The 17,827-nt window shown below is 34.7% G+C and overlaps 1 protein-coding gene across 4 annotated transcripts in view; it reads left to right on the forward strand.

Moving 5' to 3' along the window:
- The window catches only part of BRWD3 (bromodomain and WD repeat domain containing 3), a 201,192-nt gene that overhangs the window by 12,455 nt on the left and 170,910 nt on the right, over positions 1 to 17,827 (forward strand). For all 4 annotated transcript variants that reach the window (XM_077889094.1, XM_077889096.1, XM_077889093.1 and 1 more), the window contains exons 5-6: positions 6,059 to 6,209; positions 7,747 to 7,845. In XM_077889094.1, coding sequence (XP_077745220.1) covers positions 6,059 to 6,209; positions 7,747 to 7,845 — 250 coding nt within the window. The remainder of the gene's footprint in view (positions 1 to 6,058; positions 6,210 to 7,746; positions 7,846 to 17,827) is intronic.

Below are 17,827 nucleotides of genomic sequence, written 5' to 3' on the forward strand. Positions count from 1 at the left end.
ATGATCACAGCTTTGAAGTACAACTTGAAATCTGGCATTGTGATGCCCCTGGCTCTGGTTTTCTTTTTCAATATTTCCCTGGCTATTCGGGGTCTTTTCTTATTCCACACAAATCTTAAGATTATTTGTTCCAATGCTCTGAAGAAAGTCCATGGGGTTTTTATAGAGATTGTATTGAACACGTAAATTGAATTGACATTTTCACAATATTAATTCTTCCAATCCATGAGCATGGAATATTTTTCCATGTCTTTGTGTCTTCCTCAATTTCTTTCAGAAGTGTTCTGTAGATTTTAGGTTATAGATCCTCTACTTCTATGGTTAGATTTATTCCTAGGTATCTTATGCTTTTGGGTACAATTGTAACTGAGATTTATTCCTTAATTTCTCTTTCTTCAGTCTCATTGTTAGTGTATAGAAATGCCACTGATTTCTGGGCATTGATTTTGTATCCTGCCACACTGCCAAATTGCTGTATGAGTTCTAGCAATTTTGGGGTGGAGTCTTTTGGGTTTTCTACGTTCAGTATCATGTCCTCTGCAAAGAGGGAGAATTTGGCTTCTTCTTTGCCAATGTGAATGCCTTTTATTTCTTTTTGTTGCTGGATTGCAGAGGCTAGGATTTCTAGTAGTATGTTGAATGGCAGTGGTGAGAGTCGACATCCCTGTTGTGTTCCTGATCTTAGGGGAAAGGCTCCCAGTGTTTCTCCATTGAGAATGATATTTGCTGTGGGCTTTTCCTAGATGACTTTTAAGATTCTGAGGAATGTTCCCTCTGTTCCTACACTCTGAAGAGTTTTGATCAGGAATGGATGTTGTATTTTGTCAAATGCTTTCTCTGCATCTGTAGAGAGGATCATATGGTTCTTGTTGTTTCTCTTGCTGGTATGATCTATCACATTGATTATTTTACGGGTGTTGAACCAGCCTTGCACCCTAGGGATAAATCCCAGTTCGTCATGGTGAGTAATCTTAATGTACTGTTGGATCCTTTTGGCTAGTATCTTGTTGAGAATTTTTGCATCTGTGTTCATCAGGGATATTGGTCTATAATTCTCCTTTTTGGTGGCGTCTTTGTCTGATTTTGCAATTAAGATGATGCTGGCCTCATAAAACGAGTTTGGAAGTATTCCGTCCCTTTCTATCTTTTGGACCAACTTAAGTAGAATAGGTATTGTTTCTTCTTTAAACATTAGATAGAATTCCCCTAGGAAGCCATCTGACCCTGGACTTTTGTGCGTTGGAAGGTTTTTGATGACTGCTTCAATTTCCTCCCTGGTTATTGGCCTGTTCAGGTTTCCTATTTCTTTCTGTTCCATTTTTGATAGTTTGCAGTTTTCCAGAAATGCACCCATTTCTTCCAGGTTGCCTAATTTATTGGCGTATAGCTTCTCATAATATGTTTTTAAAATCGTTTGTATTTCCTTGGTGTTGGTAGTGATCTCTCCTTTTCATTCATGAGTTTATTAATTTTAGTCTTTTCTCTTTTGTTTTTAATAAGGCTGGCTAATGGTTTATTTATCTTATTAATTCTTTCAAAGAACCAACTCCGGGTTTGTTGATCTGTTCTACAGTTCTAGTTTCTATTTCATTGAGTTTTGCTGGAATCTTTATTAACTCTCTTCTTTTGCTGGGTGTAGTTTTTATTTGCTGTTTTTTTCTCCAATTCCTTTGGGTACAAGGTTAGCTTGTGTATTTGAGTTTTGTCCAATTTTTTGAGGGATTCTTCTATTGCGATGTATTTCCCTCTTAGGACTGCTTTTGCTCTATTCCAATGATTTTGAATGGTTGCATCTTCATTCTCATTAGTTTCCATGCATCTTTTCAATTCTTCTCTAATGTCTTGGTTGACCATTTCATCTTTTAGCAGGATGTTTTTTAACCTTGAGATGTTTGAATTTCTTCCAAATTTCTTCTTGTGATTGAGTTCAAGTTTCAAAGCATTATGGCCTGAAAATATGCAGGGGACAATCCCAATTTTTTGGTATCAGTTGAGACCTGATTTGTGACCCAGTATGTGGTCTATTCTGGAGAAAGTCCCATTTGCACTTGAGAAGAATGTCTATTCAGTTGCCTTTGGATGTAAAGTTCTGTAAATATCTGTGAAATCCATCTGGTCCAGTGTATCATTTAATGCTCTTGTTTTTTTGGAGCTGTTGTACTTAGAAGACCTGTTTTTGCTGAAAGTGCCGTGTTGAAGTCTCCCAGTATTAGTGTATTATCTAAGTAGTCTTTACTTTGTTTATTAATTGATTGATATACTTGGCAACATTAGGGGCATAAATATTGATGATTGTTAGGTCCTTTTGTTAGATAGATCCTTTAAGTATGATATAGTGTCCCTCTTCATCTCTTACTAGTCTTTGGGATTAATTTTAGTTTATCTGATATGAGGATTGCTACCCCTGCTTTCTTCTGAGGACCATTTGTATGTTAAATTGTTCTCTAACCTTTTGTTTTCAGGCTGTAGGTGTTCTTAGATATAAAATGAGTCTCTTGTAGATAGCAAATAGATGGGTTTTGTTTTTTTATCCAGTATCAAACCTGGTGTCTTTTGATGGGATCATTTAGCCCATTCATGTTCAGAGTTACTATTGAAAGATATGAATTTAATGTCATTGTAATACCTATTAAGTCCCTGTTTTGTGGATTATTTCTTCGGGTTTCCTCTTTCTTTTACAGTGTCCCCCTTAATATTTCTTGCAGAGTTGGTTTGGTGGTCACATATTCTTTCAGTTTCTGCCTATCTTGGAAGTTCTTTATCTTTCCTTCAGTTCTGAATGAGAGCCTTGCTGGGTAGAGTATTTTTAGCTGCATGTTCTTCTCATTTAGGACCCTGAATATATCCTGCCAGCCCTTTCTGGCCTGCCAGGTCTCTGTGGAGAGGTCTGCTGTTAATCTAGTATTTCTCCCCATGTGTTTAGGGATCTCTTGTCTCTTGCTGTTTTAAGGATTTTCTCTTTATCTTCGGAATTTGCAAGTTTCACTATTACATATTGAGGTGTTGAATGTTTTTTATTGTATTTTTGGGGGTATCTCTCTATCTCCTGAATCTGAATGCCTGTTTCCCTTCCTAAATTAGGGACGTTCTCAGCTATGATTTGTTTAAATATGCTTTCTGTCCCTCTGTCCCACTCAGTGCCCTCTTGAACCCCTATTATATGTAGATTTTTCCTTCTGAGGATATCATGTATTTCCTTTAATCTTTCCTCAGGGTTTTTTATTTGTTTTTCTCTTTTTCCCTCAGCTTCCTTCTTTGCCAGTATCTTACTTCTACGTCACTCTTGATTCTACCTCATTAACCCTTGTTTGTAGGACCTCCAGTTTGGATTGCATGTCATTTAATTGATTTTAAATCCGGCCTGATTAGTTCTAGATTCTGCAGTCATGAAGTCTCTTAATTCCTTTATGTGTTTTGCCAGAGCCCACCAGTAGCTTTATAATTGTGCTTCTGAATCGGCTTTCTGACATCAAATTGTAATCCAAATTCTGTAACTCTGTGGGAGAAAGTAGTGTTTATGATTCTTTCTTTTGTGGTGAGTCCTTTTTCTAGTCATTTTGCTCAGTGTAGAGTGGCTGTATGAGTGTGCTGCATCAAGAATATTAACCACGACCTAAGTAAATTTCACCCTCGATAAGTCTGCCAAGATCCGAGACCAGAAATTGAAAACCAAGATCAGAACGAAGTAACACAAAAGGGCCACTAAAGTGAAAAACAAATTTTCAAACAAAGTAGTAAAAAATAAAAGGCCAAGTATCCTAAAGAAGAAGAGAGAATAGAAAAAGAAAGGAGGATAAAGAAAAAAAGAAAAAAAGTAGGGGTTACTGAGATATGGTGGTGGTGACAAAGTTGTAGTGGAGGGAGAATGTAATCTACCTGAGGGTTCCTAGAGCATGATCCTCTTGTTTCTGAGTATATTAAGTTTTATATGTTAGAAGATTCTCTGTCCCAAATTTATATAAAGCAGAAATACTTGTAGAAGGCCCCAACATTGACCACTAAAACGTAAACGAGATAAAAGAAGGAGGCAGAATGGGAATGAAGAATTTCACAAAATGAACCAGCACAGTATACTACTTGGTTCTGGGTACTTACTGGTCATGTTTTAGAATGTATTAACTTCTGGCATTGTAGAAAAATGAGGTAGAGAAAACAAAAACACAAAACAAACAACAAAAAACATATCATTTATATCTCCCCAAATTAATTTGGGTATGTTGAAGGGAATCTAGAAGTGGAAAATATATCTAGGACCTGTACTTGTAGAAATATGAAAATCAAAAAGGAAGAATCTTAGAAATGAAGAGGTGGTAAAATATTGTAGTTAAGGTGAAAAAAGAGAAAAAAAGTATTAGAAATTTACAGTCTGATATAAAAACGAGTTGTCCTGGAAAAAGGAGGGGTACCCCCTGGTTCTATATAGTGTAAATCCCTTGACTTCCTCTGGAGCTTTCCAGCCTGCTAGGTCAAGAACTTGCTCTTCCCCTGTTGTTCCAGCTGGTCTTATGGGGGAGGGGCCTGCTGTGGTGACTCTCTGGTGTGTGTACCTGGGGGAACTGACCCCTCCCCACAAGTGCTGGGCTCAGTGGGAGCTTTTTACCCTGTGAGGCCTCTGTTTCCTGGAGGCCCCATCTTTCCCAAACACAGTGTGACACAAGGAAGAACAACACCTAGGGCAGCGGCCTGGTCTCCATCCCTGGAATCAGCTCCCCACTTCACTACCGCAGGTCCCAGTCCACACTGGCCTAGATGCTCCCAGGACAGGGTACGCTGATCTGCATAGCTTGGAGGTGCCCGTGGGCTGGAGCGTCAGTCCCAGCTGTCCTCTGCCCTCCCTGTTTCTGCCAGTCCTAGGGGGAGTGCAGGATGGTGGGCTGTGTTGCCTGTCCCCCTGGGATCTGGGGCCTGTCCTGCTGGAATTGCGCTCTGGGGCTGCAGCTCCCAAAGGCACCAGGGCGCAGACCCTTCCACCCGGAGCCCCCGCCTGACTGGCTTCTCACCAGTGCCACACAGCCTGTGTACTCCAGCCCTTTACCAAAATCGGCCAGAGGAGTGTGGTGCCCTTTCTCCCAGGTGCGCTTCCTCTATTAGTGACTCCAGGAAACTAGAGGCTCCACTCCCCCACCTTGCGATTCCGCTCAGTTCCCCCCCCCCTTTTTAAAGATTTTATTTATTTATTCATGAGAGACACAGGCAAAGGAAGAAGCAGGCTTCATGCAGGCAGCCCGATGTGGGATTCGATCCCAGGACTCCAGGATCACGCCGTGAGCAGGCGCCAAACCTCTGAGCCATGGAGGGATCCCCTTGATTTCCCTTTAAATCACCTTTCTATCTGGGAAGAATCTGGTGTGGATTTTTTAAAGTTCCTGCTTTTCTGAGGCTGGGCTTTCCTGTCCCAGAGGCTCTCTGGTCTTAGCCTGGCCCCTTGCTGGGCCCCTCCCCCACTTGATTCTTTTTTATCGCCCCCCCACCTTCCTACCTTGTTAGATACGAAAACCCTTCTCTCTGTAGCATTCTAGCTGTTCTCTCTTTAAATCTCAGGTCGATTTCATAGGTTTTCAGGATGGTTTGACAGTAATGTAGGTAAGTTGGTGGGGCCAGGTGAGTTGAGGACCCCTAGTCCTCTGCCATGTTGCCTGAAGCCTATTCTTATCATTTGAATAGAATCTAGATTCTCTGATTCTTGAACAATTCATCATTACTGAATAGATCAATTTACCAGAAGAGTTTACCCATTGTCTTTGTAGTTTAATTTTAGGCATGCACACTTTTGCTGTTTTGCAATACTTATTTCATAAGATTAACAGCTAAGCAAATGATTTAATCAAGGCATGTAAAAGTAAGTTTGAGTGCCATACCATTTAAATGCTATCATTTAGATGTGCTTAATTTTTGTAGCTGTTTCTTTAATTTGGTTGAAATATTTAATGTTTAAAATGTTATTTTCCTGATTCTGTATATAAAAATTATACTTTGTTCCAAGATGGAATGGTTTGGTAATGGATTAAATTATGTTTTTAAACCAAATTGGTTTTCCTGTTTTATTTATGCTTTTTAGGTGGCAGCCAATGCACACATTCCTCCAGACTACCTCCTTAAAATTTGTGAGCGGATTGGTCCCTTACTAGATAAGGAGATCCCTCAGAGTGTTCCTGGGGTACAGACATTACTAGGTGTTGGTCGGCAATCTCTGTTACGGGATGCCAAAGGTAAGATTTTCAGTTTTTAGAGGAAGAAATGGATAACGGCTTATTTTTATGTTAAGCAAATATTCCCATGCTTTCCGAAATACTAGTTTTCTTCTAGCTTTCCTTATTTTTCCAATCTTATTCTTATTTTCTTATAAGTAAATTTTTAGAGTCCTAAAAGGAGCCCTCTACCGTAAAATAGTGAATGCAATAGAGGTAAATAATATGAATATTTTTTAATCCTGTGAAATAGAGATCTTAAAACATCACTGCTTTGATTAATGTAGTATGAATGCTTAAAATAGTCTTTCATTATATTTTATTATTTTTAAGTAATTATGAGTCTTTATATCATCCTAATCACATTGTATATTTTATAATAGGTAAATGAAAAATGATATATTAAAATTTATATATGATATATAAACATTTTTATAATTGGAAATATTAAAAAAAGAAAATATTAAAAAATATATCAATCTATTAGTGACTGTTCAATAATAGTTTTTCTACTCTACTGTTTTTCAGTTTTAAAGATTTTCCCCAAAGTTTTTCATGGAACCCCAATATGTAAAATATATAAAGTAGTATTTTATGAACATAAAAATATGAAAATAGGCATTAAGGATGCCTGTTAGTTTAATAAAACTTCAGGTCCAGCAACTAATTTGTTTTGTTTTATTAGCATCATGTCTTTAAAAATTCTAATTCACAACAGTAAATAGCTTCAAAAATACCAGTTTTAAACATCTCATTTTATAATATAAGGAAATTCTTCAAATCAGTTAATTTGGAAGCTTTTGAGAGAGCAGTATAGGGGTGCTTGGTTGGCTAAGTTGGTTAAAGTGTCGAATTCTTGATTTCAGCTCATGTCGTGATCTCAGGGTTGTGAAATTGAGCCCCGTGTTGGACTCCATGCCCAGTGTGGAGCCTGCTTTGGATTCTCTCTCTCCCATTCCCTCTGCCCCTCCCCTCAAAAAAAGAGTAGTGCAATATTTTTTATCACAGTTGAATTATTAGGAATATGTCCTATTTGCTTGAGCTTTTGACATAAAGGACAAAACCATAACTATAGTCAGTTATCATCTGATAAGGCAGTATTGATACCTATTATGGCATAATTTGCAGGCACTCCATAATGTGTGTACCAAGTATAAATATTTCTGAATTTTACCTGGCATACTTGTGCTATAGTTGTAACCTTGCTTATATAGTTTTATATAATTAGAAATGTATAAGCCTAAAGATCAAGAAGGACCAGTATAAAACTAAAACCTTATTAATCCCTGACATATTTACATAAGATTCAAATACACACATAATAAAAGCTCTAAGTTCTAGAAACAAAATATCCTGGTGATATATTAAAATGTTGTTGTTTACCAGTCATAATATGTTTTATAACATGTTTAAAATTATACACATTAATTTTTATTGTGGTAAGAGTTAAAAATATATTCTAACAAATGAAATTGAAAGCAGACATTTACCTCTAAGGTACAATTTAAAATAAAACACTGTTCTATTTCTTGACTAACTTTTCAATCTTTTTGAATAGACTGTAAGAGTACACTATGGAATGGGTCTGCTTTTGCAGCTCTACATAGAGGCAGACCTCCAGAACTACCTGTAAATTATGTGAAACCTCCAAATGTGGGTGAGTAATATCCATGTGAGCTATGAACATATTCTTGATTTGTTTCTTCCTGATCTCATTATACAGCCAAAAATAGGTAACAGAATTAAATTTGAAGTATAAACAAGCTGCTTATATTCAAGGAATTTCATAGTCCAACTTTTTAAAGCATTTTTAATGTAATTATGTTTTTGTGTTCTTGTTTTCTTTTTTCTTTTTCTTTCTTTCTTTCTTTCTTTCTTTCTTTCTTTCTTTCTTTCTTTCTTCTTTCTTTCTTTTTTTCTTTCTTTCTTTTTCTTTCTTCTTAGCAGATGCATTTCCTTTTATATATACTATAGGTGTTTTTAACCATATGGATGTCTATTTACATATCTAGGTACTGAGCTTAAAGATTTTACAGGGAACTATGTAAAGATGACTTTCAGAACAAAACAAAATACATTCTGCTTATATCTGTTTGCTAAAAATAATGATGTGATTGATTTCATATGTCTTTATTAAAACAAAAAAGTCACTCCTCCCCCTTTTAGTTTACTGAAATTCACACGTTCCATTCAAATTATTCCTGGGGCATCTCTAGCCAGACCATTATGAAGAGATACTACTAGTGGTTTCCAAGGAGATGTAGCTACAAAACCATTTGTACTAAAACTTAACTCTTAAAAAGAATGTATAAATAGCTGGATGAGTAATTGTCACTCTGCTTTCCTATTTTCTCACTCTTCTAAACAATTATTTTGTATAGTGCCTAGGTCTTAAAGAATATTCCTTAAATTCAAATTGAAAAATAAAAATACATTTTAAAAGGAATACTATCTTATATAATAAGCCTATTGAAGTTACCCCAAGAGGTTAAACAAATTTAGGCTAGAAATAATTTCAAAAGTTATTTAGACAAAATTATTGATAAAAATTCATAAGGGTTATTGAAATAAATTAGATGTTTCCATATATATTACTAACAATACTATTCCATGGACTAGATGTCATTGGGTGAAGAAGACTACTGATGTGGGTCTAATTGGAAATGACATTTTTAACATTTCTTTTTCATTTTCAGGGGTAGTTTGCTTACCCTTTAGAATTTTCCAGTGTTCACTTTTCCTCTTTATTACGAATAAAGCTTTATTCATAATTAACTTATTAGCTTGAATTAAGATGCCTCTTATTATTCATGCATTAATTTATGTTCAAAAGATTCAATATTTTTAACTACACTATCAACATTATTTGTAATGCTTTATACTTCTATAAATGGTCACATGTAAAGTGCCGAAGAGTAGCATTTAGAGTATTAGGTTTTCCATCTTTCTTTAGTCTTTCTTCCCTTCCCTTTTTAAAAACTATTTTAACTATATACATTCAGACTTCTACCGGTTTTATACAGTGAACACTTTACATTCTGACCTAGATCACTTTGTTATTTTTATTGTAACTGCTTAGGAATTTCAGTGTTCCTGGCATTGATGCTTTTACATTCTTAATTCTGCCTTGTAATTTGAAGAGGAGGTATTACAATAGAAATGATTCAACCCTGATGTATTTTCATGTAGTATATACTAGTCAAAAACATTTAAGTTTAGGATATTTAGAATTCACAACCTGGTAAAAACTCGAGGAGTTGTCTAGGAAAGTAGCAAGATGAGTAAGAAGTCTTTTAAATTTGTGATTTAAGTGTTATCTCATTAAGGGGTATGTACAGTTCTGTATAGCTACTTTAAAATCAATCAGTTTTATAGTTTCCCAATGTAAATAAAATTTAATCAAGATTAAGTGAGGCACCTGGGTGGCTCATTCTGTTGAGCATCTGACTCTTGGTTTGGCTCAGGTTGTGATCTCATGGGTCATGATCTCTTGGGTCCTGAGATTGAGCCGCCTGTGGGGCTCTGTGCTCATCAGGGAGACTGCTTGAAAGATTCTCTCTGCCCCATCCCCAACTTGATCCCTTGGGTGTATATGCACGTTCTTTCTCAAGTAAATAAGTCTTAAACACTTAATCAAGAATATGATCTTGAAAATTTAATCAATGAATCTTAGAACTTTAGCAACACTATTTTTAAAAATTATTTATTTATTAAAAAACTTTATTTTGAGAGATAGAAAGAGCCAGGGGGAGGGTTGGTGGTTAGAGGGGCAGAGGGAGAAGGAGAGAGAGAATCTTAAGCAGACTGCATCCCGTGACCCTGGGATCATGAACTGAGCCGAAATCAAGAGTTGGATGCTTAACTGACTTAGCCACCCAGGTGCCCCAACAGCACCATTTTGTAATAGAAGTGTTTCTTGGTCAAGTAAATGTGGGAAACACTGAGTTTAAAAAAAAATATAGAAATAAATCAATGCATGTAGGACTGCTCAGAGCCTTTCATATGCTAAATGCATTGTAAATTACCGTATGGGGAACATTTCCTAAATAATTTAACAGTAGAAACCCTTTTTCTAAAATATGTGTAACATTCTGAAAATTTCCTGGAAACAGATTTGAGAAACTGGATAATAAACCCCTATTTACACCAGAAAAAGCCAAAGTCTAGAGAAGCATGGGGCTGGTATAGGTTATACTGCTTGCCTTCCAGTCTATTTCTATACCGTATTTTCTTAATATAACCGATCTATACTTATAGGGCCCCAAAGATAGAAGATTAGCCATATTACATATAAACATGCATTATTTATTTATTTATTTAGATTTACTTTTTATTTATTTTTAGAGAGAGAGAGTATATGTGGGTGGGGCAGAGAGAATAGGAGGAAGCAATCTCCTTACTGAGTGGGGACCCTGAAGTGGGGTTAGATCTCAGGACCCTGAGATGATGACTTGAGCCAAATTATAGAGTTGAACACAAGTGACTGATCCACTCAGGAGCCCTTATTACTTTTTATTTTTTAAGTCAAATATATTATGTTATAATTCCTATTAAATAAAATTTTCCCCTTTATAAGTTTGTAGTCCAACAAGTTTTGACAACTATATACATTTGTGTAACAGCACAATAAAAGTGTAGGATATTTCTGTCACCTCCTGAATTTCTTCATGTCTCATTGCAGTCAATCCTCTGCCCCTCCGGGTATTCCTGGAAAACAGGAAGTTTGTCCACTCTGCTTTTGCCTCATTTACAATTTCATCTGAATGAAATAATAAGCATGTAGCCTTTTGTTTATATCTGATTTTGCTTGGAACCTAATGATTTTTGATTTATGCATGTCATTTCATGTATCAGTAATTTATTCCTTTTTATTACCAAGCAATATTTTATTGTATGAATGGATATACCGTGATATGTTTGTCAGTTCTTCAATTGATAGGCATTTGAGGTGTTTCAGATTTTGGCTATTTTAAATAAAACTACTATATACTTTTTAATATATATCTTTGCATGAACATTTGTTTTCATTTCTCTTGGGTGAATATCTAGCTAATGGGATTGTTGGGTCATATGGTAAGTATGGGTTTAACTTTATAAGAAACTGCCAAATTGTTATGAAAGTGACTATTACATTTTGTGTTACTACAGCAATGTATAATTTTAGAATTAGCTTCTTAATTTCTATCCAGAAACAACTAGGATTTTGTTTGGGATTACCTTGAATATGTAGATAATATGGGGGAAATGAATATACTAACAACATTGAATCATACAATCCAGAGCATGGTATAATTTCCCATTTATTTAGATCTTATATAATTTCTTTTTTTAAGATTTCATTTATTTATTCATGAGGGACACACATAGAGAGAGGCAGAGACACAGGCAGAGGGAGAAGTAGGCTCCATACAGGAAGCCCAATGTGGGACTTGATCCGGGACTCTGGGATCATGCCCTGAGCAGAAGGCAGATGTGCTAAACCGCTGAGCCACCCAGGCATCCCTTCTATAATTTCTCATAGCAGTATTTTGTAGTATTTAGTGTAGAGGTTTTGCACAACTATTGTGAATTTTTTCTCTTAAGGGTTTCATGTTTTTTTGGTGCATTTTAAGTTACGTATTTTAAATTTTCAATTTACAGTTTGTTGATAGTAAATAGAAATGAGTTTTGTTTTGTTTTTGTATATTGATCTTGCTAAATTCATTACTTCTAACAGCATTTTTTTTAGATTCATCAGAATTCTCTACATAAATGGTCATGTTGTCTATAAATGAGACAGGTTTACTTTTCCATTCTAATCTTATCTGCCTTATGGTTCTCTCTTGCACTAGTGAACTGCTAGTGCTTCAGGTATAATGGTGAATTGAAATAATGAGACTGGATATCCTTCCATAGTTCCTGATTTTAGGGGGAAAGCAGGCAGTCTTCCACTATTAATTATGATTGTAGATAACTTTATCAGTTTGAGGGTGTTCCTTTCTGTTCCTGCTTTGCATAGAAGTTTTATCATAAAAAGATATGTTCCACTTTTTAATTTTATCCAGTATAGTTAGACTTACATCAGTTATTTCTTGGGGCTCATATTAACTGGTATTTTATGTAGAATAGTGCTACCCAATAGAACTTTTTCTAATGATGTTTTATTTGATGCCATCCAAAACAGTAGGCATCAGCCACATGTGGCTTTTGTGTTGTAGGCAAGGAACTCAATTTTTAACTTTAGAGAATGTTTACTAATTTTTAAGTCTATAACCGCATACGGCTAATGACCACTATAATAGAAAATGAAGATCTAGAACAATATGAAAACCAGTAAGAAGCTTTCTGAATAGGTACATAATTTAGTAGTAATGTATTTGACTAATGATTCATAACAAACTTAACCTGGAATGTTTTCTACTTTTGTACTTAGAAACTACTTTTATTTAGCTTTTCCTATTTTGATTTTAGTAACTCACTTCAAAGATCATATTGTCCCACTTCTTTCTAGTGAGTTTCACAATTGTCTTTGGCCATAAACAGTAAAATTCTGACCTTATCTGGACTTTCCACAATCTTGGATTATTTATTCAAATGTTCCCATCCTTTGTGTAGTTAATCAATAATGTTACTTAGTAATTTAATGAAATGGATGTGAGGGAGCATCGTAGCATAGACTAACTAGTCTAATACTTTTCATGTATGTGTACTTAAGTTTACCAAGGCATGTGTACTTAAGTTCATCAGGGGTGAATTTCTAAATCACTCTAGGGAAAGAGCAAAAGTACCTATGATATTTATGTTATAACAAGTCTAAGCTCCAGTCATGCCATTTCCTTAGCTATATGCTTGACTAATCAAATTGGATTTGCATTATACCAAAATTAAATCAAGGGAAGAAACTTGAACTAAATTCAAAACTATATTAATACCTAATGCCACCAAAAAAATCCTGGAGCATATGTAATTAATTATTTGGAGATATTACTTGAGATCTTGCCCTTTAATCACCAAATATTGTTGTTTCTTCATTCCTTTAAAGATTAGTATTTGTTTTGGAAACTTTGTAAGTAGTTGCATTAAAATTTGAAAATAAAAGTTCATTCAAGCACAACTCCAATACTCAGCTCGTATTTTAGTACAGAACTAATTTCAAAAGTCTGTTTCATGTCCATTTGAAATGAATATTTGAAAGAACTAGTATTATAGTTAATTTCCATCATTATAAAAGTTTGCAAAGTTTTCCTACTTATATTCTAAAAAATTTCTAAAAAATTACCTGTAGAAATGGCAGCCCGATGGCTTGTTTATTCTAGTTTGAGACTGACAGACATTATTACCCAAGGAACAAATGTGCATACTTGTTTCTAAACTGAAACAAGGGTGTGATATGACAAGACTAGTTTTAAACTTTTTTTTCTCTTTTATCTTCAGTAAAATTGATATATAGTATTGTCCTGTAATTTACATAGTAGGCCTGTATTTTATACTGTATTTTACTGTATATATACTATATTTTATATAGCTTAGGAGGCTTGCATTAACTCTAAAGCCAAATTAATATTTATATATTGCCATAAGCTCCCATTTAGCATTGATTGGCTCTTGACTTATTGGCGATTGTGTGGTTATATGTCACATGTAAACCCATAATTCACTGGGAGGTGGGAGACTCACCTCCTGTTACTGTAAATATAAATTGAAAGATAATCCAATGTAAATTTATTTGGCTGAGGTGACTGGGTTTCTTCCAGGAATATTTGTTATCCTTCTTCTCTAATTTTATGTATATATTGATACATGTAATATCTGCATAGAGCCTGCTTCTCCTTATCTCTTGTCCATGGATAACACTTTTGACAGGCTTTACTTTTTCTTGCCTCCTTCCTCCTTTTTGTACTCACATAACTGTACATGAAACAAGTTGATTATAAAGTCATTACTTTTATGTATCTGGACAGGAGCAGGTGTTTCTTGTCACACCTGCAAGCAATTAGAACTTGAAAATAAACTCAGAATATTTTGTGAGTGCTACATTGTTAGTGCTCACTAAATATTACATGAATAAAAGTAGTATAATTGCTGCCATATGGAAACTTAAGCATGCCTTTTAAATGCATTGATATGGTTTTATATAGCTCATATGAATTTCTTATTTGTATTCATGTCAATATTGTATTAATATTAGGATTAATAGTTTGTTTCTTTATTTGAAAGAAAACAGCCTTTATTATAGGAGTCTTAGTATCATCATGTAAAATATAATAAAAAAAGAATTTCTCTGTTCCTATTTTGAACATTCTTTCCCTTCTTCATTATTCTTTATTATTCCTTTAGCTTTTTCATTCAGTATACACCAAACCATTTGAAAAGAATCTTTTGGTATTTATTTTATACATTTTATTAAGTACCTTAGAGAAATAGAACTTCATATTTATGGTTCACAGAGGTAAGCTATAAAACAATTTCAGATTTGTTTAGTTGAAGAAAAATACAGCCTAAAACATCTGTGTTTAATAGCCAAATCCAGTTAAATGGTTTAGGAGATAATAAAATAAAGATTTAGGGTATTTATTCCCAAATAATGTTAAGTGAACTTTGCAAAAAGGTTAAATGGAATTAGAAATATCATTTATTTGCTGTATCTTAATAGTATCCTAGGAATAAGACATTCAGTGATCATGAATGTAGATACTCTGTGGGTCTTAGTAGTGTAGTTTAAATTGTACTCTGGATAGGTGTTGTGGGATGGGAATGGCATCAGCCTTAAAAACTCTAAAGCTGTTCTGTGTGGTTAAGTTTCAGAGACATAATTTGATCTATAGTAGCATCGAATCTATGAAAGAGATAAATCTGTTGTTTTGTGCTTTTACTACAGTTTTCAGTTTTTATTAAAATTTGTTTCTGTTCTTTTTCTGGCTTCTTTTATAACACTTTTTTTTGTTTAGTTGTTAGAGCTTTTTTTGGAAACCTTCAAATCAAGCTTCACAAAAAATATTGCTAGTCATTGTAAATCTAGAATTGACACGGAATTTCATGAGTTACTTTCCATTGTTCTTGAAAGAGTATTTTCTTAGTTTACTGTTCTCTCTGCTTATAAAGAGTATTTTCTTAGTTTACTGTTCTCTCTTCTTATAGGAGCCAGTATGTTCAAGTGCATTTAATTAATTAATTAATGAAGATTTTATTTCTTTATCTGAGAGAGAGGGAGAGAGGGACAGGGAGCTTGACAAAAGACTCCATCCCAGGATCTTGGAATAAGGCAGACACTTGACTGACTGAGCCACCCAGGTGCCCTAGTTCAAGTGCATTTTAAACAATCAGAAGGATGGGATCCCTGAGTTGCTCAGCAGTTGAGCGTCTGCCTTTGGCTCAGGGCGTGATTCCGGAGTCCTGAGATCGAGTCCCACATCAGGCTTCCTGCCTAAAGCCTGCTTCTCCTTCTGCTTATGTCTCTTTCTCTCTCTTTCTCTGTGTGTCTCATGAATAAGTAAAATAAAAAAAAAGTAATCAGAAGGTTGCATATTTGCTATGATTCTATTTTCTGATTAAAGTTAAGAAAAGTAGAACTATAATTGTTGATCAAGTGACTTTTTGGTAAAAGAGAGAAAACTAAACCAAAATTATTTTAGCCTTCTTTAAATATATCTTATTTTCTGAAGAATTTTGTATTTGAATATGATATTGATGGTGATCAGGGTATGGTATTAGAAGCCTGATTTGTGAACAATAATCCTTTTGCTTTATGTGTATAAAGACTCTTTTGGTTAGTTATTGGCTGATCCTCTGGTTTTTTATTCAGTCTTAAGCTTTTGCTGAAAGCACTCCCTCTCTATTTCATCTTCCTCCTAACCTCCACATTCCTGAGGTTTGTCTTTGAGGTAGGTGTATAGATGCTATTTTTTAGAAGTTCAAAATTTTGCTTTATTGTTTTGAAGTTGTTTTAGTGGATTTTAAGACATTTCTTGACCCAACAGTCATACTATTAGAATATGATTTTGGTAATTTCCTTTGGCCTTCATTTGCTTTGTAAGGCTGTCCTAGCAAAGTCAGATTGAGATTATTCTTTAGACTAGCTAGACCCACCATTTCCCAGCGTTCCTGGTAATGAGTAACAATTTAAACTCTCTGGTTTGTTTATGGCTTTTTTGTATATGAAAGTAGCTTGACCTATAGTTAAAAAATCTAATTCTTTTATCTTTCAATGCCATTTACAGAAGAATTGGAAATATTCTGTTTTATATATATATATATAATCGGACTTAAAGTTTAAAATGAAAAGTTAGAAAATTATACGAGGATTTCCTGAACATTAGGTATGGCACATTATTAGGTTGTGGGGTGACAGGTAAAATTCCTTGAATTATGGGACTGATATATATTAAAAATCAGATAATATCACCAGTTTATATACTTTTGTTTTATCTGTATCTGGATGCTAAGTTAATAATATACTGTTTCTCCCAATAGGTATGGTAGTTACCTGGCCTTGGTTAAATATATTTCTTAGTGTCATTGATCAGATATTTCCTGTAATATAAGCAGTAGAATTCAGTGAGTTCGTCTGGGTAGGGAAAGTTACTTATGGTTAATGATTTTCTGGTTTAAATGGAGAAGTGTTTTCTTGTTTGTTTGTTTGTTTGTTTTATCAGGAAAGGGAGGGTGATGCTTTTTGTCAGTACTGAACTGCTGATTCTGTAGGTAATTAAAAATAATTAACCTTGTGGAGACTTGGGTGGCTCAGTCAGTTAAGCATCCAACTCTTGATTTCAGCTCAGGTCATAATCTCAGGATCTTGAGTAGAGACCTAAGGGCTCTATACTCAGCCAGGAGTCCACTTGGGATTCTTTTTTTCTCTCTCCCTCTGTCCCTCTTCTTCACTACTGCCCCAATAAAAAATAAATCTCTAAAAACTTTTACCATGTTAAAGCCTCACCAACTAGAGACCATGAAGAACAAGCCTATAGTCTGAAAAAAATCAGATTTATTGAATCACTAGTGAAGAGAGTATGCACCAGAAGAACAATACAAGGCCTCTGGATAAGAGTGAATGGAAGTGTGTTTTGTAACTTTTGGATTGCCACTGTAGAATTCTGAGAAGGGTCTGAAGTCAACCAGGATTAGTTTTGGATTGGTGGCCACTTTTGAAGCAGATTAAGTGAAGTAGGGATTAACTAGGGATTGGGGGGCTATCATGAAGCAGGATAGTTTAGGAATTTGGTATCTCCCTCTAGTAATAAATGAAAATAAAGCAACTCTAGAGGCATCATTGGTAAGAAAGCAATAATCACTCAAAAAGGGGTCATTATGATATTTCACAACTGGTGCATGACCTGGGAAATCAGTGTTTCCTTTAACTTTTCATTTGGCTTTATCTGTGTCTAACCTCCTATCCTGATTAATTGCAAGACTGCCTTTTCTATTTTTTTTTTTAATTCATAGCTGGTAATCACTTTTTCAGTCACAGATAGGTTTTGATTCTTTCAACATGTAGTCTTACAAATATTTTTTAAAAGTTTTTATTTCAATGCCAATTAGTTATCATACAGTATAATATTTGTTTCAAATATGCAGTGTAATGATTCAACACTGTTACTTATGTAACAGTACATAATGCTGTTATAGAAATCAGGGTGCACATATCCCTTTGAATTAGTATT

Source organism: Canis aureus, chromosome X (genome assembly GCF_053574225.1).
Source record: "Canis aureus isolate CA01 chromosome X, VMU_Caureus_v.1.0, whole genome shotgun sequence".
In the NCBI taxonomy this organism is placed as follows: Eukaryota; Metazoa; Chordata; class Mammalia; order Carnivora; family Canidae; genus Canis; species Canis aureus.